Below are 24,785 nucleotides of genomic sequence, written 5' to 3'. Positions count from 1 at the left end.
ATATATTTAAAAAATGGCTTTAATTTCGATATTTTGCTCATATTCATTTCCATTGTTTGTCCTAGCGAATAAAAATATTCACATTAGGGTCAATGATTAGGTTTTTAAATAAGTAGTGGGGCACCTTTTTCTTAGAATGGGCATTATTTTAACTAAGGTATTTGTCAACCATTGGGTATCTGCAGATAATAACAATTAGAATTTAGCATGGATACATCCACATGTTTTGTCTAATTGTTCAAAAACTTGTTTCAAAAGCAGATATTTTTCCAGTTTGGAGAATGGGGCCTGGTTCATAGAATTTAGAACTTTTGCCATTGAAATGGTCCTTTGGTAAAATTTATTGGAAAAATCTTAATATAGAGTGATTATAAAAATTGTGTAGTAATAATTATAATATTACATAAACAGCAAGTACTTGAAATAAAGAATAGCCTGGTGCCCCAGTCCTACAATATAACATGATATTTGTGGTCTGGTGCAACCAAAATATAAATACCAGGTGATTCATCGTACATTTTAGTACTTCCTAGTGCCTGTGGCCACCCTAAATCTAGACCAGGCACTTTCCATATTCTAAGTAAGTTGACAACTTGGTTGACTCCAAAAAAGTAATATTTAATTTCCATGACAAAACCTTGATCACACATACAAAATGCTGCATTTTCATTGTAAAGTTCTTCAAAGACACTGTTAAATTATTCATATTCAGCAACTTATTAGGGCTCCATTAGTTGCGTCTTCCACCTTAGGAAGATTTTTGCATAATTCAGGACCCATGCTACCAGGCAAAGTGGTGACTAAGTATAAAAATAATGTTAAGTTCAGCTTTTTCTTTTAGACAAGCAAAAACAACTTTGCCCTGTGATTGTTCAACTGTACATCAAGTGACTGTAGATGTGCTCCCTCTACTTAGCCAGATATTTCCTGTGTAGTTGTCTTGTTGCATTATACCTCAAGGCAATAAGCATTGCATGTATCAGATAAATGATGTTGATATCAATTGCGCCAACAATCAAACACTGGCACAATCATAGGCATGTGCTGCAATACACTTTCCATAAACTCTGAGCAAAGTTATCATGGTCTGATTTCCACAAGTTATATTTTGATGAAAACATAACAATTTTTGTTTCCAAATTAAGATCTATATGTATAAAAAAAATTGTTTTAAAATTAGCAAAGGGCTCTTTGATTGTTTGGAGTTATTTTAACTGATGTGTTCTTCATAAAATCAGTTTGACACCGTAAATAAACTTGTCATGTGGCTTTGGCTAATGTGGGTATGTGAGAAAGCTTGCCAGTAGCTTCTCATGGGTCGGTGGTTGTTTCCGGGGTTTTCCCGGGATCTTCCTCCACCATTAATACTGGCAGCCATGTATAGCCTATCGTGTGCTGGAAAATGGCATTAAACCTTACAACAACAACAATAACCTGTCATGTGGCAATAAGGGCAGATATCACTGTATCTAGGAAGTACATCTTGATTAGATTGTCTTGGGGTATTTTTTACTTAATTTAATTCCTTTTTTGCCCAATGGGCGGAAAACTCAAGGAAAAATATACAATTCATAGAATGCATTTGTCAAAATATTATGTGATAAAGATTCGACATAGAATATAATTATGTAAGTCAGAAATGTAGGAGATAATGCTACAATTGGAATTCAAGAAGCCATGTAACGTCAAGATTGTTTTCTGACATTGATAACAATACATTGCAAAAGAAAGCAGTGAAGCATGCAATATTTAATGAACAACATTAAAATTAATATGTAGATAAATACTAAAACCATAATGCTGCAATCCTATCAGTTGATTATTTTAACAAAACTAGCATGTGAGTGGTTATTGATAATTTCTAATCTCAACATGACACAGGGGTCAAGGTAGACTTGACTTTTAGGGATAAGTGACTTCTTCTTTTGGACATAACAGGGAGAAGTGGGAGCAAAGCAAAAAATGCAAAATATGTATATCTGAGAGAAAATCTGTTTTGAGAAACCAGGATCTGCCTGCACAGTTTGATTGATTATAGTGTTTTGACCTGTTATGGGAGACCACATATCTTGAGAGACCATTATTGTTTGATAGATGGGATTGTCTTTCAAGACAGGTTCTACTGTATCTGCTTTTGTGTGTTGTTATCGTTCTCTTATGTTAATTATGCCCTCTAATTCCCAGTGTGCATATTTGTATTTAACATTGGTTTTAAGCAATAATTTATTCTCAAGTAGAACATTTTGTCAGTTATCTCCAGTTGTCAAGCTAAACTTGAATTTTAGGGAGAATGGACTTTTCCTTTTGGGCAGAAACAGGATAAGTGAGAGCTGAACAGGGAGAAGTGTGACACAAACAGGGAGAAGTGGGAGCAAAGCGAGTCATGCACAAAATATATATATATGGGTAGGTGGGTGGGTGTGTTTTCTTTCTCTTATTTTAATTATGCCATCTTTTTCCCAGTATGCATATTTGCATTTATCATTGTTTTTTTAAGCAGTACTTTATTGTGAAGTAGAACATATTTTGAGTTCTGTTTCATTTATAAATACGTTTGGTGCATGTTTATAAACTATCATCTATAACTATAATTTTGCAATATGACTTAAAAAGATAACAACAGAAGCTATACATTGTAATAACTGCAATGGTAGTAGCTGGTGCAGGAAAGTAACATTTCCATTGGTCAGAATGTTAGAACTACTTTTCTAAGAATACCCACTTCTATAAATAGAATCCCGTGTACAGCATAAGATAAACACTGCCACTGAAGGCAGACACGAAGTAAGCATTAAAGGAAAACAACATTCTTTCATTTTTTTAAAAATAAAAATAATTGAATAAATTTGGCTTCCATTGGTTGAAGGACTGGTATTATGATGACCTTATTACAATCAAGCAGGACAATCCCAAATGCTAAATATAGCTACGTAAACGAAAAAAACCCAAACATGTATTACTACGCCCAATTAAAATTTCTATTTTTTAATGATGCAAACAACATAACATAACGAATAATTTATATTTCAGTTATAAGAATTTAACGTTTTTTACTGAGTTTATCGTGGTATAAACTGTCAATTCTCGAAGTGCGTTATTTGCTGTGTGAATCGGCAACTGACAGTTTATACCACGATAAACTCCGACAAAACAACGTTAAACTCTTACGTAACCGCTCACTTTATAACTTCATTATGATTATGACAGTCTTTTGATATGATTGCAAATGTAAAGTATAATTATTTGTCTATGTTAGGGATTAGTTCAATAATATTTGCTTTGCTTTTTTATCTTCTTCATATTTTCACAGAAATTCGTGAACTTAGAAAACAAGCTTGACCTTACTTCATCTCTTGAATTCCACAACATAGAGCATTGTTCTGTGTGTTTCAGACCGACATAATTGCATTTTAAAGCTAAATATTCAGTAAAGTAATATTTAGACTGCTTTGTATGAATTGTATATTTTCCTGAATATATTTGCCCAGTGGTTTACAAAAAGAGACAATCTAACAAAGTGGTACTTCCCAGACACGTCGATGTCCACCATTGATTCCACATGACACTGGTTCACTTAGAGTTCCAAAACGATTTTTGAAGATAATACTGTACATGCAGCAGTTAAAATGTTCAAGTTACCGATTTTATTCTTAAAACACAAATTGTTATTTACTACGTTTAAGTTTCACAACACAAGTTTATATGTTTTTATCATCAAATGATTGTGGAAATTGGGCAGTAATAGTTGCTGACTTACTCGTGAAATGATAACGGTCAAGCACCTTAAAAAAACCCACATGCCTGTGAATCTGTAAGAATTTGTTTGTCTGCACAATTGATATCAACACCAGCTATATGATAGCTTGATGCCAACATTTTGCACTAAGCTATAACACTGGAACTAACCTGGCTAAGTGGGGTGAGCATCTAAAAAAGATGATCCATCAATGTACTTTTAAAAAATCACAAGCGAAGTAGTTTTCTCTTTCCTAACAGAAGAAGGGAAAGTTTACATTTTTTATGCAACTTAGTCACCCACTTCGCCCGATAGCATGCCTCAGTGGCATCACTCCTAGCATTCAGCCAATCAAATAACACTATCTGACTCATTTGAGTAATTGACTTGGTTTTTATTCTTTTAGACCATTGTCTTTGCTAGCGAAGAAAAATCCTTCAAGCCTGTTAATTTTCCTTTAAAACTAAATATTTATAACTAAAACTTGTTGAAAAGCATTCCAAATGTTTTCCAAGGTTTATTTTGAGAAATTCAGTTATGACAAAATGACACTTGTAAGATAAAGGATAATGTTTTCCTCCTGCTGGAACAATGTGTCAAGCCTTTTGTAGCACATATATCAAAATTATTAAGAAAGTCCCTCATTCTAAAAATAGATGCATGCACATTTCATGCATATCATCATATTCATGTCTGTGCCGATTTGGTTGGAAAGAAGGGTCTAGCTCATTCATTTATTGACTTTTATGCTTCAGTTTTTCCATCAGTGCATAGTTGCAGTAATGTTTTATCAACAACAATGAAATTAGGACAGATACTACAGTGTGAAAACATGTAGTTTCAGGTATATGCTACAGTTATTATCTCTTATGTTAGTTTAGAAAACTGTATTTTAAGTGTTAGCTGATTCAGCATTTTTATCAATTTGCAATTACATTACTGTAATCTAGGTACTCCTATCAATTAAAATTATTTGTGATGTACAGTTTCTACACTGCTCTTTTAGGTATTATGGCTAAAATACACTGCATATGAACATGATACATTTTTTACACTTACAAATGATATCTGCATTGAAAAGTATTATTATTATTATTTCCATTTCCACAGCTCGGTCTATATGGTATGATGGCTGCTAATGATTATGTAATAATTGAATGGGTGACTCAGAAGAAGGATCCACCAGGATTCAGAATACTTGAATCTGATTCATCACGAGGTCTGTTTTTTTTTTTTCTTCTCCATCTTGTATAATATTGTGTGTATTTTGGTAATTTTACATGTATTCATCAGGTTAACATACATTATTTGAACAACTTTAGTTAATTAAATTTATAAGAAAATAATAATCTTTTCAATGACATGGAGACTTTGCATACTTATATGCTCTTACACTCACCTGTACTTTTGGAGTTTTAAATAAAGTAATGGTAATTGAAGCAGAAAAACAGTAAATGAGCATTAAAGTTTACATTCAAAGACATTGCATAGAATAATAGTCTTAATAAAATTAAAAGGGATGCTATTTACATGTTATTATGTAGCAGCCATTTCAACATATTTACTTGTTATATTATTGCATAGACAGCATTTTTAAAAGTTACTTTGTTATCTTTTTATTTATGTGGTATTCAGGGAAGCATTAACATTAAAAGTAATTGTGGTCAACTTGACTTTGACTCGCTTCTAAATATCTTAATCAATGTTTATATATATGTAACTTTGGTGATGTTTAGTTGAAAAGATAATGAAATAAATTCATACATTGTTTACATTTAAGACAAATGCATGTAATCGGTAATATTTATTGCAATCGATTTGCCACAGAAAATATAAAAATATATTTGGCTGACTATCCATTTTTTTCTTGACGACCCTTGCACTTTTTGCACCCCTGGGTGAATTTATTTTTATACATTGAACCACTCCAGTAATCTTAGTGGCTTTGACATCTGTGTTAGATGCAGTAGGTTGTGGGTTACAACCCTGACCCAGGCCTACCAATTACTTAGCCAAAAAACGGTATTAGCAGCTGGCTGGGTTGGCGCTTAGCATTAACAGGTTAATGTGACTAGGTGGGACATGATTCCACATGTTTGCGGCCTGATGCCCAAGTGCTAGACATCACTGTAAACTGCCACATTGCCGACATCATAGTGATATGACTGAAAAATTGTTAAAGCCATTTTACAAATCCAAATCAGACACATGCACAAAAGTAAATAAAGTTCCAAAATCGATTTGTGCATGTAATTGAGTTGGCTTTTTGTCCAGTACATGAATAATTTAAATTGCTTCTAACTGAGCTGGTTTAGCCCATTGCTTCAAGTACATATTCGAATATATTATATACAGTGTTTTAAAAATAAAAAGTCCCTTTTTAATTTTGTTTGGTTCATACCTGAATGAACCCAACTTTTTTTAAGCCATGCCTGCCTGTACTACTTTTCTGTACATAATGATGAATGAAGACTATATTTAGAATATGGGATGATTAAGTCATAATTCTTACTTAAGATTTTAATTACAAGCACTGGACATTGTTTATAAAAAAAGAGATATCTTTGCTAATGCTACAAGTAATATACACTTTAAAAGAAAAATTAAGCATCATCTGCTTACATATCTTGTTAAGACATGATATTTCCATGAGATACTCATTGGTATGTGTGTATTAATCAGTTATTTGAAATCTGTATACCATTAAAATATGGAAATTTAAAATGTAGTCTTTATATTAAAACAAACAAAAAAACAATAATCTGTTTACACTGGGACTCAAACCCAGGACATTCATATTATTGACGCCACTGTAACAATCTGAGCTATGCAGTCACTTGATATGTTTAGTATTAGATAATTTATAAAAGCCAGTGAACTGGAAAACTTTCTCTGATTAGTTGTAAATATATCACTGTGATTCACTGTTATGTAATTATTGTGCCTTAATGAGAGTGAAGTTCAAAATATGAATAAATAAAAGAATGTTATCAAAATATGAGTCTATTTAACTATTTATGCAGTTGAATTTAATTATAAGGATTGGCCATTTATTGTTTAATGTTCAATGAAGCATGAACCCAAAAAATCATGCTGTGCACACTTTGTATGATGTGCATAATAACTGGAATATAAGACTACTTTTATTGTTCATTTTTTTAAATAATGTAAAATGTGATATTTACATATTTGTCTTTCTTACAGTATAGAGTGTTTCAGATTGTCTGCACATGAAAGGATGTACTTTTTACTTTGTGGCTATTTATATTTTTCAGTCACATTAGCATATTGCATACTGCCTTCATTATTTTTAAATTAAATTACAGTCATTACTCCTTTATAGCAGTTGTTGGTTGAAGAAACATTGAATCAGATGCTGTTCCATCCATAGCACTGTCAGATAAGTATCATGATAAACATTTTTATACTTTACTCCATAAATATCTTGGATTTAAATGTTGTTTTTTTCTGGGACGGGATTGATTCTGTTCATGATTGTGAAAGAAATACTTTATTCAAATAAATAACGTAACGCTTGTGAAACTTTATTCAAATAAATATAATAAAGCTCAACATATATATATATATATATATATATATATATATATATATATATATATATATATATATATATATATACTAATTCTATCTTCTACCTCCGTTTGTAATATTGACCCCAAAATTCTATTTCATCATTATTATAATTATTAAAGTAAATAATTTATTATTTGAATGTATTATCATCAGTTTGCTTATACCCATATGTATCACTATTAATAGTGGCCCTGAAACTAAAATATTTCATTCGTATTAATAAAGATGAGTATAGTATAAAATGTTTATATTTTTCTGACATGATGCTTTGTTTTTGCCAATATTTTATTTTTCAGGTCGTGTGCTATAACCATTGATAATCTAAGTAAGCACATGTTGCATGCGCAACAGCACACACTTATAATTTGCTGCTTCTTGTACTAATGCTTTTAATTGACAGGGTCCAAAATATTTTAGTATCAGATGTTACCTTAGGACTCGGAATGAAATGATATGTAAGGCTGATAAAGTGTAAACAGGCAAGTTCAAGTATATCATATAATCCACAAGTGTTGATTGCTGTCAGTATATCAGTTCCAAGTATGATAATAGATGAACAAAAATATTTGTACTCAGCATTTGTAAGGCATATTGTTGAGCTATTAAAATAAATAATATAGCTTTAATTGGGAATTTCGGTTTTCTTCATAGTAAAATGTTTAGTATCTGAGCCTTTTGCTAAATATTCTTATTAGGCCAACGAGTCCTGCATAATATTGATACCATCAATTTAAGGATTAGATATTTTGGTCTGTAATACATAAAAAAAATACCATCAATTTCAGCGGAAGCAGTTTTGGCCATTATTGTACAATATTGACAATATCATTGTAATGGGTGTATATTTTGGACCCTAAAGCAAGCTTATTAAGGTAGATAATAATATTTTTCATATTTTTCATTGAACAATTATTTATCTTTCTTATCAGCACCCTGTGTACTATTTTTGCTCTGCTAATTTCAGTGCATATTAGCACTCTTAACATGCTTATTTTCCATGTATATTTGCACACTTAACATGCTTATTTTCCTTGCATATTTGCACTCTTAACTTGCTTATTTTCCTTGCATATTTGCACTCTTAACATGCTTATTTTCCTTGCATATTTGCAATCTTAACATGCTTATTTTCCTTGCATATTTGCAATCTTAACATGCTTATTTTCCTTGCATATTTGCACTCTTAACATGCTTATTTTCCTTGCATATTTGCACTCTTAACATGCTTATTTTCCTTGCATATTTGCACTCTTGACATGCTTATTTTCCTTGCATATTTGCAATCTTAACATGCTTATTTTCCTTGCATATTTGCAATCTTAACTTGCTTATTTTCCTTGCATATTTGCAATCTTAACATGCTTATTTTCCTTGCATATTTGCAATCTTAACTTGCTTATTTTCCTTGCATATTTGCACTCTTAACATGCTTATTTTCCTTGCATATTTGCACTCTTGACATGCTTATTTTCCTTGTATATTTGACCCTTAATATGCTAATTTCAGTGCATATTAGCATATGCTAAATTAAATTAATATTAACAACTTTAACTTTGGCTTTTCAGGATTTTCATTATATGTGTGCTACATTATTGGATGCAGTGATATTTAATGGAGCTTTTACTGGTAATTTTGACTGTCAGTGCTATTAATGTACAACGTAAAATTGGGAAAGACAGGATAATTTATTGATGTCATGTGAGTTGCTGCATAAATTTTCATGATGAACTATATTTTAATATACAAATATTGTTCTGGTAATGATAGCATCCTTCTTTAAACCATTAAACAGCGAACCTAGTCAAAAGAGAATTTGACATAGGACAGTAATTAGTATTTTACTCTTATGACTAGAAGATATAACCGATTTACAGGGTTCTGTTATTTTATTACCCGGCAAGATATTAATGCTGGTAGCAGTGCCACAAAAGTACATTTTGTAGCCTATCTTTAAATACTGTCATTTCACCTCCAGATAAAACAGTCATCTCCTTGAAATCAATTGCAAAGGGCCAGTTTGTGTTGGAGCACCCTGGAACATTGCTATCATACAATAATAGCATTGTAAGACAAAACGACTATGACAGGAGACGACTTAAGAATCAGCTGCTGTTTTTTGAACATAAGGGTGATAAAATGTGGTTAGTATAATTTATAGTCTTTAATAGAGTTAATAATCATTTAGTTTTGTCCAAGTAGCCTATCAATGTACACCTCCCCTTCCCATTTGGTACCTTAAAAATATAGAATACTATCTTCCAAGTAGCCTATCAATGTACACCTCCCCTTCCCATTTGGTACCTTAAAAATATAGAATACTATCTTCCAAGTAGCCTATCAATGTACACCTCCCCTTCCCATTTGGTACCTTAAAAATATAGAATACTCCCTTCCAAGTAGCCTATCAATGTACACCTCCCCTTCCCATTTGGTACCTTAAAAATATAGAATACTCCCTTCCAAGTAGCCTATCAATGTACACCTCCCCTTCCCATTTGGTACCTTAAAAATATAGAATACTCCCTTCCAAGTAGCCTATCAATGTACACCTCCCCTTCCCATTTGGTACCTTTAAAATATAGAATACTCCCTTTTATTATGTTTGTTAGGCAACAGTAAGATGGTATTTTTTATTTTTAAAGAAGCATCAGTTATTTTAATATGTCTTGTTCTTTTATATGTTTTAAAAGTTTTGGACTTTGACTTTTCTTAATTGGAGGCTTTGCTTTGCACTAATTGAAATCCTGCTATTTTCGATATTTATATGCTGCAATTGCATGATGGCATGAATAGATTTTATGTCCATTACAACAGTTTTTGGGGGACATATTTTACAATTTGTTATCTGCTTTCCAATGAGGCTTTTATGCAGATTCATCTGAACAAAATTAACTTAAATATATGACAACTTTATCACCTGACCTAATTTAAAGGCTTTTGTATTTTGTAAAAACATGTATTTGTTAATTACACCCTCAAATGCATACATTAGGGAAAATTATTACCTAGACACCTTTAAATTAAAGTAACTCATTCTTACAAAAAAGATTTAATATTGTGACCTTTTTTGCACACTTTAATGGTTATAATGACATGGGTTTTTCTGTAAAAGATTTCCTATAATGTCTACTTGGTCCTAAATGAAAATTATGCCATTATGATATCTAAAACCACAACCATGATGGCCATCTTAAATATATTCTTATTATTTCTCCTTTTTTTCATATCATACTAAAAAAACTGCACATTTGATGCTTATTGCAGCATTGACTCAACATTATCGAGACAGTTTGGCTGCCGCATTCAAAAGAACAGTAACAATGCTAATGTGTACAGAGAAGTTATTGTTATTAATGGACAAATGTACTTAATATACAGAGCTTCAAAAGACATTTTCCCTGGTGATGCATTGATATGTAATGAAGAAAATGGTGCTGAAGCCAGTGATCAGGTAAGATGAAGAGAAATTAACACTAGTGTTAATTGGAAACTGAACATTTAACTAATCAGAATACACATTTTTGTCAGGTCAGGTCTGCCAGTTGTCTATGGGGCTTTAAAATTTCCATCTCCATCAAACATTTATGAGTGGTAAATGTCTTGTCCATCTATTTGTTATACAAACAATTCTTGCTTGTTTAATAATAAAGCAGTTTTACCATAGTCTCTTCATGAAGTGAGAGAAGGATGACAGAGATCACATTTGTGTAAAAGGTTAATGACACAACAGTACATCACTGGCTATATCGTGCCAAATAGGTTTAGGTATTTCAAAAGGGAATACAATATATGGGCCAAAAGAGTAAAATCAGTAAGATACAGCTGAAATTTTGTTATAGAAAATACACTCTGATAAAAAGAAATCCAAGACCTAGGACCTGTAACATTATGATGGGACACATTCATCTGTAACATTATGATGGGACACGTTCAGCTGTAACATTATGATGGGACACATCCAGCTGTAACATTATGATGGGACACATTCAGCTGTAACGTTATGATGGGACACATTCAGCTGTAACATTATGATGGGACACATCCAAGGTTGAACAAGTTGCCTTAATTAGCAATCATACTTAAGTGACATTGAGCTGAGGTGGCGAGATCTATGTACATGTATGTGAGAAAATAGCTCACCATTCCTCATAATTTCTTTTCATGTGCAATCTTGTGCATAGGAAGACTTTAACTTTAAGTAATTCAAAGTAGATACTATCTGTCCTGTTTGTAATATTAACATTATCTATCATATGTACTGATGTCTGATAAGAATTAGACAGTTATGACTAATTCATGTGTATTTTTCATTTGGATCCATATTTAAGTTTTATTTTGATGATCCCATACATTAAATTGTATGCCAGTCATCAAACATGAACATCATTTGAATAAATTGCAGATCATTCTTAAAGTAGAAGACAACTCAAGAGAGTTTGCTCCGCTGTGGAAAACGTTCAGTGTTTTTCAGAAACCAGAGGACTTTACTGAAGTGGCAACTTGGGGTACTTTCATCCAAATAATTATACACTTTTGTCTTTGACATTTACAAAAGATACATCAACAAAAATTAATGCTTTTAATTAAAAGAGATGGACAACAAAAGGCACATAAGCATGTTAATGAGCAATATAATTAAAACTTTATGTCAGTATAGACTCAAAAGAAGATCCTTGTTAGCATAAATTTCTTATTTGGTTTCTACTGTAATGTTTTTCTCTCTCATTATTCTGAATTTTTAAAATCATATTTCTTCTCATCAGCTACCATTTGCTCCATATCTATGTTTTAATATCATATGTCGTAACTAAAGCAATGTAAGCTCCATTTGCTTATGCATCTTGTTTGTGCACTTTATAACAGACATGAAAATTATAAAATGACAAAGTCATAAATGACTTTCAGGGTTGATACAACTCTTTTCGACTGTAACTAACATTGGCACACATACAGTGGAAGCCCTGCAAACATCATATTAAAAAATAATTTCAATTTGGTTATTTTCATGGCAACAATTTTAATTGTTTTATTTAATTCATGGATTTGTACTTTATTGTTTGCAATGATGGATCAGTATTTATTTCTTTAGTCATTTATTAATTTTTTATTTTATATATTAACCATGGAATAAACAATGGCATAATCATCAAAAAAGTATTGTAGGAACATATCCCAAAAGTCCAATCTCAAGATAACCACAAGTCGAAAGATACTTAAAAGGATCCTTGATACTAATTACATTTTTGTGTGTTTTTAGCACCCGATAGAAAACCTGCAAGTAAAAATAGATATTGTGAAGTCTGCAGGTGCACATATACAAGTCTGAAACAGGTATTATTTAATTCCTATACTAAAATTTATTTTATAGTTCAGCTTGATGAAGATAGTGTTTAATGAACTAAATCTCTTTTGTCATACTCCTTACAATGACTTTAGAAAACAAAGAAAATATAGCTGGCATGTGACTGAATCACAGAAAGAATTATTGCAGTACTTTGCTTACTAAGAATATATTTACAGTCACCATTTTTAACAGTGTGTTAAATCTGCTTCAGAGAATGAGTTATTGGGATTATTGATGTGTATTTATGTCTCAGTTGTCAGAGATAATCAGCTATTAGCCTCATAAGGATTGATTATGGAGAGACATTACATGTACTTACTTTTTACCAGTAATTATACATGATATGAAATTATATTTCATTTTTTTTTAAAGTGATAAAATTGTTTGATTTCAGCATCTTGCTCTGGTATCACATCAGCAGATTCAATTACAGTCAACATACATGGTAGGAAAGCAAAACTTCCAGGTTTAATGTGCAAATATGGGTAGCACACAGGAATATAATGGAAGAGTTTGAGCAAGAGTTCACCTATTTCTTTCTCTTAAATATTCTGACAGATAAAATAGTATTGTATAAATATTCTTAATATTCTTACATTATCAGTTATGGAGACATGTACATTAATAAATGAGTCACTTGTAAATTTCATAGAAAAATATTATACTCATTGAAATTATCTCTGACCATAAAAGACCAGCTGGACCTGGCCCAAAAATGTAAAAGCTTATTATTTAGTTTTTGTAAGCTTGGAGTATCTCTTCTCGGTATATGTAGTATGCAAGATCCATAATGGAAACATTTTTAAAAAATTGCTCATTATAAAATATATTTTCTCATTTGTATCTTTTGGATTAGCAATGGGGTTATGTGGTAAATATACATGTTCCTCCATCTGTTGGTTAGTATATATCACACATTATGGAAGACACAAGCTTGAAATCTAGGTTTCTGTTGGTAGATATGCATATTAGTATTGTAACATTATCTATATTGTCACTGACTATACTCATATCACTTTTGTACAGAGTAAATTGTATAGGTATTGGAGAACATTTGCTTCATAGAATGGGAATTATATACATTTGAACTGACTTATACAAGATCCGATCAATTGAATTATTTTCTTCATTTTCTTCAATTATTATTTCATACATGCTTTTTTCACATATACGTTATTACAAAAACAGTTAATTTGGGTATGCATCTACTTCTCTATTTCAGGAAGAAGACGCAACCCTAAATATTGAAAAACTTGTATGCAAAGTATGTAAAATTATACAGGTTGGAAATTCAACTAACTTTCAACCATGTGCACTGTTCCGTTGTTTTGTTTAATAGCTTCATAAATTGTCATCTGTTATTCTGAATTAGAGATTATATGTAATTTGTAATATGTTGATTTATGATTTTTATTACTACCTTGTGCTCTGTGAATATTTACAATTCGTCAATACATATTGGTGAAATTTTCAATTTATTTTGAAGGATATTATTTGTGTATGGATTTTTATGGATATTTAAGTTTTATTTTTGCACTTATGTGCTCCAGTTTTCTTTTTCATTTACCTGGTTTTCACTTAGATAGTTTTAGTTGAATGTTATTAAATTTATTTAAAACATATGATTCAAGATACATGTAAATAGTAAATAAAGTTTCATATATTATTTTGTATAGGTCTAGACCATTTATTATGCTGCAATTTATTTAATCATTTTTAAATTGGATAATTTGATTTTCAGATGGATGATAAAAATAAAACAAGAAATAAATAACTAAATAAATAAAAGAAAATGATAACAATTTTTTAAAAACATTTATTAAATCAGATTAATCTTTCAACTTTGAAGTGTTTACATATTAGTTATGAAAAGGTTCATGCTATGATTATGGTTATTTCTTATGCTTTTAAATGTTTTTGTTGGCAATTTACTGCTTTAATCCATTTGTTTTTAATATTTATGCAGTTTTGTATAATGGCCAGAACTTGTGTTGCATATTACTGCATATTACTTTCACATACTCTACAATTCCATGATGTCAAGGTGCTGTAAGGAAATACTTAAATCTATGCATGTGGTACAATATTTTGATCCACTAATGATTTTTAAATCAATGGTCTAGAATGTTGATGGAGGAAATGGGGTTAATCAAGTCAGCTGCATGGTACTAATTAACATTAGTAAATTTTGTTCTGCTTTTTAGATCACTGCAGAAAATATGGATGATTTTCCAAATGATCTATTCACAAATGTAAGTCAACATCAGCTTTGCCACCTTGATATAATATAATGCATATATAACTGTATTTGTGGGTCTCTTCCTGTGTGTAAAATCAATACAGGTTTTATAAAAAAAATACATGTTTTCTTGCCTGGGTGTATAAGAATGCAAGTAACATTGGCATTCATAGCATCATGGTTTTCGTATGATAGGCATCAGATACAAAGATGTAGGAGGGTTATAAGATTGATACTTCTTTTCAAAAGACCACATAGTAGTCTTTTGTGATAATGTAATGACTTATACTTTCAACATGACTTGTTCCAATGCTTTTGTAACCGACAAAAAAATTAATGAAAGTTGAAAGTCAGTGACATGCATCTTTAAATGGCAATAAATCTACGGAATGATTGTTTTATGTGTATCATAGTCACATCCCTTTTTCCTTACTTTGGCTGCTGCATAAACTATATAGCTCTTGTAAAATAAATAACATTCATAAATATTATTTGTTTTAGATCACTGCAGTTAATATGGATGAAGTTGACAGTGATTTAATCCCAAATGTAAGTTAATATCCATTTTGCCCCCGTATTCATTAAAATATTATTGTAATGATCACAAAAGTTGGCTGAAGTATTACAAAAGTCCCTCAAACATGGTAACTGCATAAACATTTTTCCTAAGTCCCACAGAGTAGTTACATTCGCACATTTATTAAGTGACACATGCTGGAGTTGCATTAAGAGCTTTTTTGAGTAAGTTCCACATATTGGTAACAGTATTGTCATTTTCATTGAGTAAGAAGCACATACACTTTTGCTGCATTCAAAATTTTATGTCAGTACATAGAACCTGTCTGCCAAATATTACTCGATATTTTATGCTCCCAATTTTCATGAACTGCTGCATAAGTAACTAAAGTACTTAGTGCTGAAATTCCAAGAAAAATCATTCTATCAGCTTGTAAATGTTTATTCCCCTTCACTTTGGCATATACTATTCCTGCAGTTTGTAATTCAGAAGGGACTTACTTGATGATCTAAAGTCTTATCAACTAAATCAAACAGATTCTTGAATTCTATCATTCCTTATGATTTTTTTTCAGGTGTCAAATCTAGATATTGTAATGGACTCTGTGAAAAGTGACATGGTAAGAAAATATATTTTGCTAAGCTGTCTTCCACACAGAAATATGTCATCAGTATTAGCAAATCAAGTCCTAATACATCGCCATTTAATCTTACATGGTTCAGTAAGAATTTTCCATCCATATTTATGTGTTTCACAATTATACTGGAAAATATCTAGTTATTTTCATCTACATCATTGGTGTTTGTGGATGTACCTAATCAAATCTATGTACATTCTAAGTCCTTTTCAATTACATCCCCATTGTACTGATAGCAGTATCTGAAATGTATGAATGAGGTGTTATGTAATACGTACACAATATTTTAGTTTGGGGATATGACTTGTTTTTATAACAATGATTGAAATGTCTCGGTATTAACAAATCGTTCAGCCGTAATTTATTTTTCTTAATTTGCACCAAATCTTGGTTTTGAGTATGTACCATATTGCCATATATCATCAATATTTGACAGGTTTGTATCAGAAGAATAACTATGTGATGCTTTTATTTGCTATGTTTATCCATTAAATTTACTTCTACTTTTAATCAAATCTCAGATGTAAAAAATGTTGTTTTAGCTCAAGACAGAGTTTTTGAAGTAATATAAAATTACCATGTAACTCTTTATTCCCAAAAAAAATAAAAATGACCCCTAATCCTGTTTTATTCATCATAATGTCATATTTCTTATGATTTTTTTATCAATGGGGTCTCTGATTATACAATGAAAATATTATTTGAAACACTGAACTACTGCCAAACAATCCTTATTCATAAATATTGTGCCATCACATTGGTTAGTTACTTTCAGATTTTCATAATTACTTAGGCAAGTCTGAGATTAGACCGTCATCTTTATCTCTTCTTATTTATTTTAAACAGATTTCTGAACATTTTGATGACATCATGATAGATCCAGACTGGATTCCGGACAAGAATGTAAGGATTAAAATAATAAGCAAGCCTTTCTTTGTGTTAGTGTCTGGCCATATTGCATGGCAACTCACCTCCTACCACCAATCCATTTCAACACAAAACTTCACATTTACATTGTAAATATCTAACGAGATTCTCCAATAAAAGTTAGTATGATGTGATAATCCTAGCATGAACACAGATTATATTAGTACGTAAGATACTATTTTACAACCTAGTCCAGGTGAAGTTATTCAGATTTGCAATACTGTTCAACAACCTGTCTGCTAGCACCACTTTCTACCAAATAGCTGTAAATTATCATGACATAGATGTCTTTCAGTCTGAGGCCAGTGTCATATTGGGGCGTTTGCCTTTTATACCAATGTAAATCAGATGATCAATACCAATCCCATTATCTATTTAAGCCTTTTCTTAAATTCAGTTTAAACTGGGCTTGGATGGCTGATTGGTCTTTGCCAATGTGAGAAAGGTGGCAGTAGCTTCATTTGGGTGTGTGGTTATTATTTGAGTTATTCAATGGTTCATCCACCAGCAGATATACTGGCTTGGCCTATCCTGCACTGTGAAATTAAACCAAAAACAACAACACCGATTTTCACTATTGTAGTTTTGTCCAGAGTCTCAGACTTATATCATTAAAGAGAATAAAGTGTATTTATTATTAGTGTACATATAGTCTAAGCTTTGGAGATTATGTAAACATTCTGCTCTATACACTGAATATAACTATTTCTTTGTGTTCAGAAAGATTATAGTTGAAATATGTGTCATTTAATTATTGCAACAAAATGCAAGTAAATGTAAAACTATTTTTTATGTTGAACAGATGTCTGAGGATCTTGATGTCAGTTTGACAAGTGAGAAGAACAAGAGGGATGAAAATGTATGTATTACCCATAATGATTTGGAAATTTTTACAAATATAATAATTTCTAATTATAGTATGAAATTATATTTCTTGATGCATGGTCATCACTGTTACCAAATTGTGGTTGTCATTGCTTTTTGGACTATGCACATGTTTTTAAAACATTTGATCACATTAAGGACAGTTTTTTTTAAAATTTGCATTAGCATTCTATTTTATGGTTTTAGCTTTACAAAGTGTTAATCAAAACTTTTAAAAGTCTGAATCGTGTCAAATTTCTAAAGTGATAAAATATTGAGGAAAAAATAATTTTTTCCTGATGTAAGATAGAAATTCAGAATTGGACTGTCAGAAACTTCTTAAAAAAATCTTTTTTTGTGACTGTCTATTTTGTCTATTAAGTTGTATTATAAATAGTAAATTTTATCTAAGAGACTTAGTAAATTTTCTGCCTTTTAATGAGAAAGTTTAAGTGCATATGCTGTGCAAATTTAACAGTTGTGCTATTGTTTCATTTGGGGCGTGGAGTGGGGTTTCAGTTGTTAAGCAATTTCTAGTCTCTGATGCCTCATTTTTAGGAAGTGAAAACATGTCAAGAAATGGAAGAAGATGGAGTTCATACCAATGCTGCAAATGTGAGTAAACAACTTTTGTTACCATTTATACTACTTGTGAAAATAATTTTACACTGGAGTTGTTCTTAGCATGATTTGATTGCAATCCTAACTGTGAAGTATTAACATTTAGCATTTACTGTCAGCTTAGTTGTTAACCAACTCATAATTAATAGACAGGTGCATTCCATGAACATGTTTCTATTTTCATTTTGTTTGTATGCCAAGTTTGAAATATAGGTTACATTATAATTCATTATCTAATATTGACAATGAAACAACATGGTAGCCACATCTCTTTTTTGTAGACAATACACAAATTTAGTTACAAAGGCAAAACTTCTGTTTGTGAGGAAATGTTACTCAAAATTAACATGGGTCCTATATGGCCATACTGAGTTATTTTCCTGGAACTGTACCATTTATTCTGGTGCAGATGTGGAATCTTTGAGCTTAGTGAATAGCTTGGTGTTTAAAGCGTATTCAGGGGTCTATGACAAACATTTTCTTCAAGCAAGTATGGTGAAGTTATTCTTGCTTAAGAAATGCATAATTTCAGATTACAAAATTCCTCTATCAGCTTAAGGAGCTCAATAGTTATTATACACAGATATTTCCAATTGTTGTCATTGGTAATAATGATTTTTAAGTGGCTTTCTTGGGGTTATTACAGTTGGACTAGAGATGATAAAATAAAAGGCAGTACATTGGTAAAAACAAAATTATTCACACCCAGAATAAGCAAAATAGGTAATTGTTAACTGTCATTCTTCAGGACTTTTATTACTTGTTTGATTTAGGTCTCTTTCTTATACATTGCTTTAGAATTGCCTGGTAGCTTTGATTCATTGTATACTGTACCCTGATGTGAACATTGGGTTACTGTCACCTACTTTCACATTTGAATTAATTTGGTTAATTTTTGTATTGAGGGTATCTTCTCTTTCTGGTTCTTGTCACAGTGCTGTATAAAAAGTTGTGTTAATGATTGAGCATATGTTTTTTATGAAGATAAAACTACAAGTTTTCACTGTATGGATTAAAATGAGAAATTATATGTTTGTACATTACACTTCATAGATCAATTACATATGTTGTGGGATGATGTTTCCATTGGACTTTTGTTTGACTTTGCTTTTGTAGACCAGAGCTATCTCAGTGCCTGATAAAAGTAATGATTCAACTGAGAAAATTGAACACAAAAAACCCAAACGTTCGTGCCTCTTCTGCAAGAAAGAACAGAGTCAGCTAAGAAGACATTTTAGAAATAAGCATAAAAATGAGCCAGAAATTAGAGCAATTGAAAAACTGCCTCTTAAAGCAAGAGCAGAGGCATATGACAAATTAAGGAAAAAGGCCATTTTTGCATTAAACCAGCAACGAATGAAGTCAAATAAGCCATTAATAAGAGAGAGAAATCAAGGAGATGGGGAGCTCGCCATGTGTACTTATTGTAGGGGTTTCTACAACAACAAGTATTTTTACAGGCACTTAAAACAGTGCCATGCCAGAGAGGAAACAACATCACCTGTTTCTAAGCAAGACATGAAATACATCAAGGCAAAAACAAAAGCACACCTTTCTGATAAAACTCTTAGTTCATTCGAGACAGAGATTTTAACAAATTTTAAAATGGATGAGACAGGAAACATTTGCCGCACAGACAAGTTGATACAAATATACGGGGAAAAGGAATGGTACAGCTCAGGGCAAAAAAATAAACAGTCTGTTATGAGTAACATGAGGAGTTTAGCAAACCTTTTAACAGAGTTTCGAAAGCAAGAAGAAAATAAAGATCTGTCTGGCAAAGACATGTTGGACCGAACAAGGTTTCAGAGTTTAGAAGCATCTATTAGAAATTTAACAGAAAATTGTAATGGTGAGGAAAAAGCAGCTCAGAAACTTAAATTAGGTTATGCTATCAAAAGCGCAGCCAAATCAATGGCTGGACATTATGGCATGGAAGAAGATACAGAGCTTGTCATTAAACAAGTGAAAGGTATTGAAATGTTTATGTTTGTGTTAGAACACAATTGGGGGAAAATTTTTGTCAGTGCTCAAAAGAAATTAGCACAGAGAAGAGCTGAAGTATTGAGGAAACCACATGAACTACCTATTGAAGAAGATATGATGAAATTAAAAATATTTGTTGAAGTAGAAGTTGCAGAAATGCTTAAAGATCCATATAGCACATGGGGACAATACGAATATAACAGACTAAGGTCCATGCTTCTTACTAGACTAACACTTTATAATGCTCGAAGGGGTGGTGAGCCAGCAAGATTGACATTAAATGAGTGGGAGTCAGCGAAGAACAAGGAATGGGTAGACCCAAGTTTAGTTAGCAAAATAGATGATCCAGTAGAGAAGCACCTAGCTGGTCAGTATTTGCTGGCTCACCAGCCTGGGAAAGGAGGAAGGACATTGGTTCCACTTCTGATACCAAATAATATTGTAGCTGCTATAAACAAGATAGTTGAAATCAGGGAGGATGCTGGAGTGGCAAAAAACAACCCCTACCTGTTTGCAAACACCCAAGGATCCATGGAACACTGTAGAGGATGGGACGCAGTCAATGAGGTCACCAAGGCTGCCAATCTAATCCAGCCGGGCAAAGTTACAGCAACATCTGTTAGACATAGGGCCTCTACATACTATGCATTGCTCGATGTCAGCAGAGCAGAGAGGGTCACTTTTCTGAAGCACATGGGTCACTCAGAAGAAGTTTCGAATAACATTTACACCACACCCTCAAGTTACATGGAATTATGTAAAGTTGGCAGATTTTTTGAAGCACTTGATGAGGGCAATCTCAATCCTGCAAGTTCTGTAACCATAACATCACTGCCCCACACCAAGAATAATTCAGGTTTTCTGGAAATGTCATCAGGTAAAATAGCCTTGCATGGCATTAATAGGTCAGCATGTAGTTATTTTATAAAAAATTTGAATTACTGCATGCCCAAACATTTAGTGGATTGAGTATCAGATTTTTATTGATTTTTTTTTCCATCCAGCTGTTGATGCTCTTGCAATGAAGATAACAAATTTACATCTCTATTTTGAAATTAAGGTTATTTTTCTTGTGAAATGATTATGAACTTTGTCTTCCTGAACAATTCTCAAAATATAAAAATAGGTCACGATTACTGGTGTTAATTCTTTACTCTCTTTAATGATTGAACCCTTACAATATGTTTGTGGTACTGTTCTTTGTATTTAACTTTGTCAGACTTTTTCAATTATATACTAAAAACAAGTTACGACTAAAACATGCATAAGCAACAATAATTTTGCTATTGATTTATTGCACAATGTCAAAATTTAATAAACCACATAATGTGAATATACTTGACAAGAAATTACAGAGACAGCTATTGGTTAGGTACTTATCATCACAGACAGTCATTATGCTTGTGAAACTAGATATGACCAACAAATTCTTTTAATTTTCTATGATATATTCAATAGAAAAAGACAATATTATAACTAATCAATACTCTATTTTATCTATAATACAAAATTAACACTAATAAAATATTATCCTTGGTATTTCTTAAAAAAGATTGAATGGAATAGCTTGTAGATTGTTAATTTGCTTTGGTGAGCTTGTATTTATTTATTTGACAATGTTCATGGTTTTGCATGCAAAGTTTGTTTTTATATGATGCAGGTAAGATATTAATGGATAATTTCATTTACATACTCAGATCATCAAATGCAAGACTTTAATTCCAAACAATGAATATTGTGATCTTATATAAATATTTTGTTTGGAAAAATTTGTTTGCTGCACTTAAATATTTGAAATAGATGCAAATTATGCAAGTTTGATACATGTCAGTTATAATTTTGTTGTACCGCATGGATATATATATATATATATATATATATATATATATATATATATATATATATATATATATATATATATGCAGTTAATGAGTGATAGTATTTATACACTTAAAATCTGCAGATATATGGTATCCATTCAGACATGTAATAGGTCAGCAGCTGTTCAAAACTATTTGCTTTAAATTTCTCTGTTGAAATTTCTTTCAGAAAATCTACACTGGTTAGTGTGCAAATTGCTTCTAAAGAAATATAAACTGAATTAGTTAATTATCCTTTTTTGTCAGTTAGTATAAATGGCAAAATTTATATAAATTCATAACTATTGGAAACAGACAATTCTTAATATTTGTACTTCAGTTTTTTTTGGGGGGGGGAATTATTTTATGGATCTTGCATCATCACTCAACATTGAAATACATTTTATGTATGAAATATAATATTTATTTATGATTTTTGTTATGATTCAGACATGTTAAATTCAGAAATATTCAATATGTAACTTTATATTATTATGTTCAAGCTTCATTATTGTAGGGTAAATGTGTTTTGAATATCCTTTGGTAAAATATATTATATTTTTTTTTACATTATACCATATTCAGCAGAAAAGAAGCCTTCCTTGCCATGTTCTCTACGGAATGAAAAGCATCCATGTCCATCATGTAAGTGAATAAAACATACACAGCTGTACCTAAGCATAGAGGTTTATTTTTAACAATTTAAAATGATTTAGTATTTTGAGAAAAAATACCAATTACTATATATTTCAGAATAACATATATACTTTTGTACTTTATTTTTTTAATTTATATTTAATCTTAATTTTTTTAATTTATTTAAGTATAAAGGCTTAGGTTAAACTTTATTGTCATTTATATCACTTCATTATTGTCAAGCATTTTGTAACTTTATTTTAGCGTTTTAACGAAATCATATTGGATTAAAACAAATTTTTAAAATGAGTTTGAGTTGCCTAGAATATTTGAATTTTAATGTTCCCAAAAATATCAAATATGTTTTGCCATTAATTACTTAATAATTGATTTATGTTACAACAATGAGGATGTTAAAGCACATTTTTATAAAAAAAATTTAGTTGCAATTTCAAATGATGAGCAGACCCTTGGAAAAGTGTCAAGGAAATGTACACAAGGTAAGAGCTTGTACTATTACATAAGGTATGGATTGATGTGAAGCAGTAATATTAAATGCAAATATTTTTAACAGTCATTACCAAATGAGGCTAAAATAATTTAAAAAAAGCCCAATAATCATTATAACTGAGGTCAAATTAGCATAATTTAACACAAAACTGATTTTAAAAATCTTAATGGTATTTTTTGTATCTAATTATAAAGCTTGTAAACATGTCAAAATTATAAAAATTGTGTGATAGAAGGAAATTTTAGACCTAGATGGATAAGAAAGTTTATTTTAAAAAGTATCCTATGATACCTTTGAAAAAGTGGGAGACAAAATGCTACGGTCTCTGCATACTTATGAACTCTTTGCATTTGGTGTTTGTGTAAAAAAAAAAATTAACATTATGAGGAACCATCTGAGAAAGTTTCCATTGTTGATCATGGCTGAATGATATTTAACCATGAATGTTTTAGCTCCAACGCTGAAAGAAACTGAATAAATCTATCCAATTTTACAATTTTTGGATGATTTAAAAAAGGCCATTATGGTGTTACTTACTTAAATAATTAACACAATTAACTGGAACAACACATGTATATTTATCATAATTGTGTTACAGCCAAGAAAGTAATGTGGAAGCCTGATGATGAAGTTAAGGTAATGGATTACTTCCACACAAACCTCGTGACAGATGTGGTGCCTAGTAAGTAATATACGCTTTACTATCAAGTGTCATTCTAGAAAAATGAAATTAATATGTTGAGCTAATAATACTTTAATATAGCATTTATATTAAAGTATATATAATTGAACCCATTGTTTCAACTCATATACATGCCACATTCTAGATAATCTAATGGTATAAAACTTGTAATAGATGATGTATAAGTAAAACATCATTGTAAATGGTCATTTACAATTTAAATTTAACAAGTGTGCATATTTCACAGAATGATAAAAGTCTACAATATTTGGTATTTTTCTTTCTGTAGAGAGAATTTAGTTTATATATATATATATATCCCAGTGGGGTCAGTGTGTGTGTGTGTGTGTGTGTGATTTGGATTTTTAACATAGCTTTAACAATTTTTCAGTCATATAGCTATGATGTCTGCAGTGTGGCAGTTTATAGTGATGTCTAGCGCTGGGGCATCATGCCACAGACATGTAGCATGATGTCCCACCCAGTCACATTATCCTGACACCAGGCCGACCAGTCCTCACACTAACCTCTTAATGCTGAGTGCCAAGCGAGGCAGCTGTTAGTACCATTTTTGTAAGTCTTTGGTATGACTCAGCCGGGGATCGAACCCATGACCTCCCGCATCCGAGGCG

The 24,785-nt window shown here is 31.3% G+C and overlaps 2 protein-coding genes across 6 annotated transcripts in view; one reads left to right on the top strand and one right to left on the bottom strand.

Moving 5' to 3' along the window:
- Positions 1-24,785, bottom strand: part of LOC149794074 (coadhesin-like) — a 90,239-nt gene that overhangs the window by 13,305 nt on the left and 52,149 nt on the right. The gene's annotated exons all lie outside the window — the stretch shown is intronic.
- LOC149794075 (uncharacterized) overlaps positions 1-24,785 on the top strand; it is a 31,182-nt gene that overhangs the window by 610 nt on the left and 5,787 nt on the right. Inside the window, exons 2-19 of one of the 4 annotated variants that reach the window (XM_089968021.1) lie at positions 2,286-2,406; positions 4,847-4,955; positions 9,306-9,471; positions 10,595-10,781; positions 11,733-11,835; positions 12,588-12,661; positions 13,069-13,119; positions 13,897-13,938; positions 14,879-14,926; positions 15,415-15,462; positions 16,005-16,049; positions 16,914-16,970; positions 17,797-17,853; positions 18,417-18,473; positions 19,596-21,342; positions 22,910-22,969; positions 23,404-23,460; positions 24,070-24,153. In XM_089968021.1, coding sequence (XP_089824147.1) covers positions 4,862-4,955; positions 9,306-9,471; positions 10,595-10,781; positions 11,733-11,835; positions 12,588-12,661; positions 13,069-13,119; positions 13,897-13,938; positions 14,879-14,926; positions 15,415-15,462; positions 16,005-16,049; positions 16,914-16,970; positions 17,797-17,853; positions 18,417-18,473; positions 19,596-21,342; positions 22,910-22,969; positions 23,404-23,460; positions 24,070-24,153 — 2,977 coding nt within the window. In that variant the 5' untranslated portion in view covers positions 2,286-2,406; positions 4,847-4,861. The remainder of the gene's footprint in view (positions 1-2,285; positions 2,407-4,846; positions 4,956-9,305; positions 9,472-10,594; positions 10,782-11,732; positions 11,836-12,587; positions 12,662-13,068; positions 13,120-13,896; positions 13,939-14,878; positions 14,927-15,414; positions 15,463-16,004; positions 16,050-16,913; positions 16,971-17,796; positions 17,854-18,416; positions 18,474-19,595; positions 21,343-22,909; positions 22,970-23,403; positions 23,461-24,069; positions 24,154-24,785) is intronic. The other 3 variants (XM_089968022.1, XM_089968020.1, XM_089968023.1) reach the window with 3 other exon arrangements.

The sequence above is a fragment of the Sinohyriopsis cumingii genome, chromosome 8 (assembly GCF_028554795.1).
Source record: "Sinohyriopsis cumingii isolate HCF-2022 chromosome 8, ASM2855479v2, whole genome shotgun sequence".
In the NCBI taxonomy this organism is placed as follows: Eukaryota; Metazoa; Mollusca; class Bivalvia; order Unionida; family Unionidae; genus Sinohyriopsis; species Sinohyriopsis cumingii.
The sequence above is the reverse complement of the archived record's forward strand: the minus strand, read 5'-3'. Positions and strand labels throughout refer to the sequence as shown.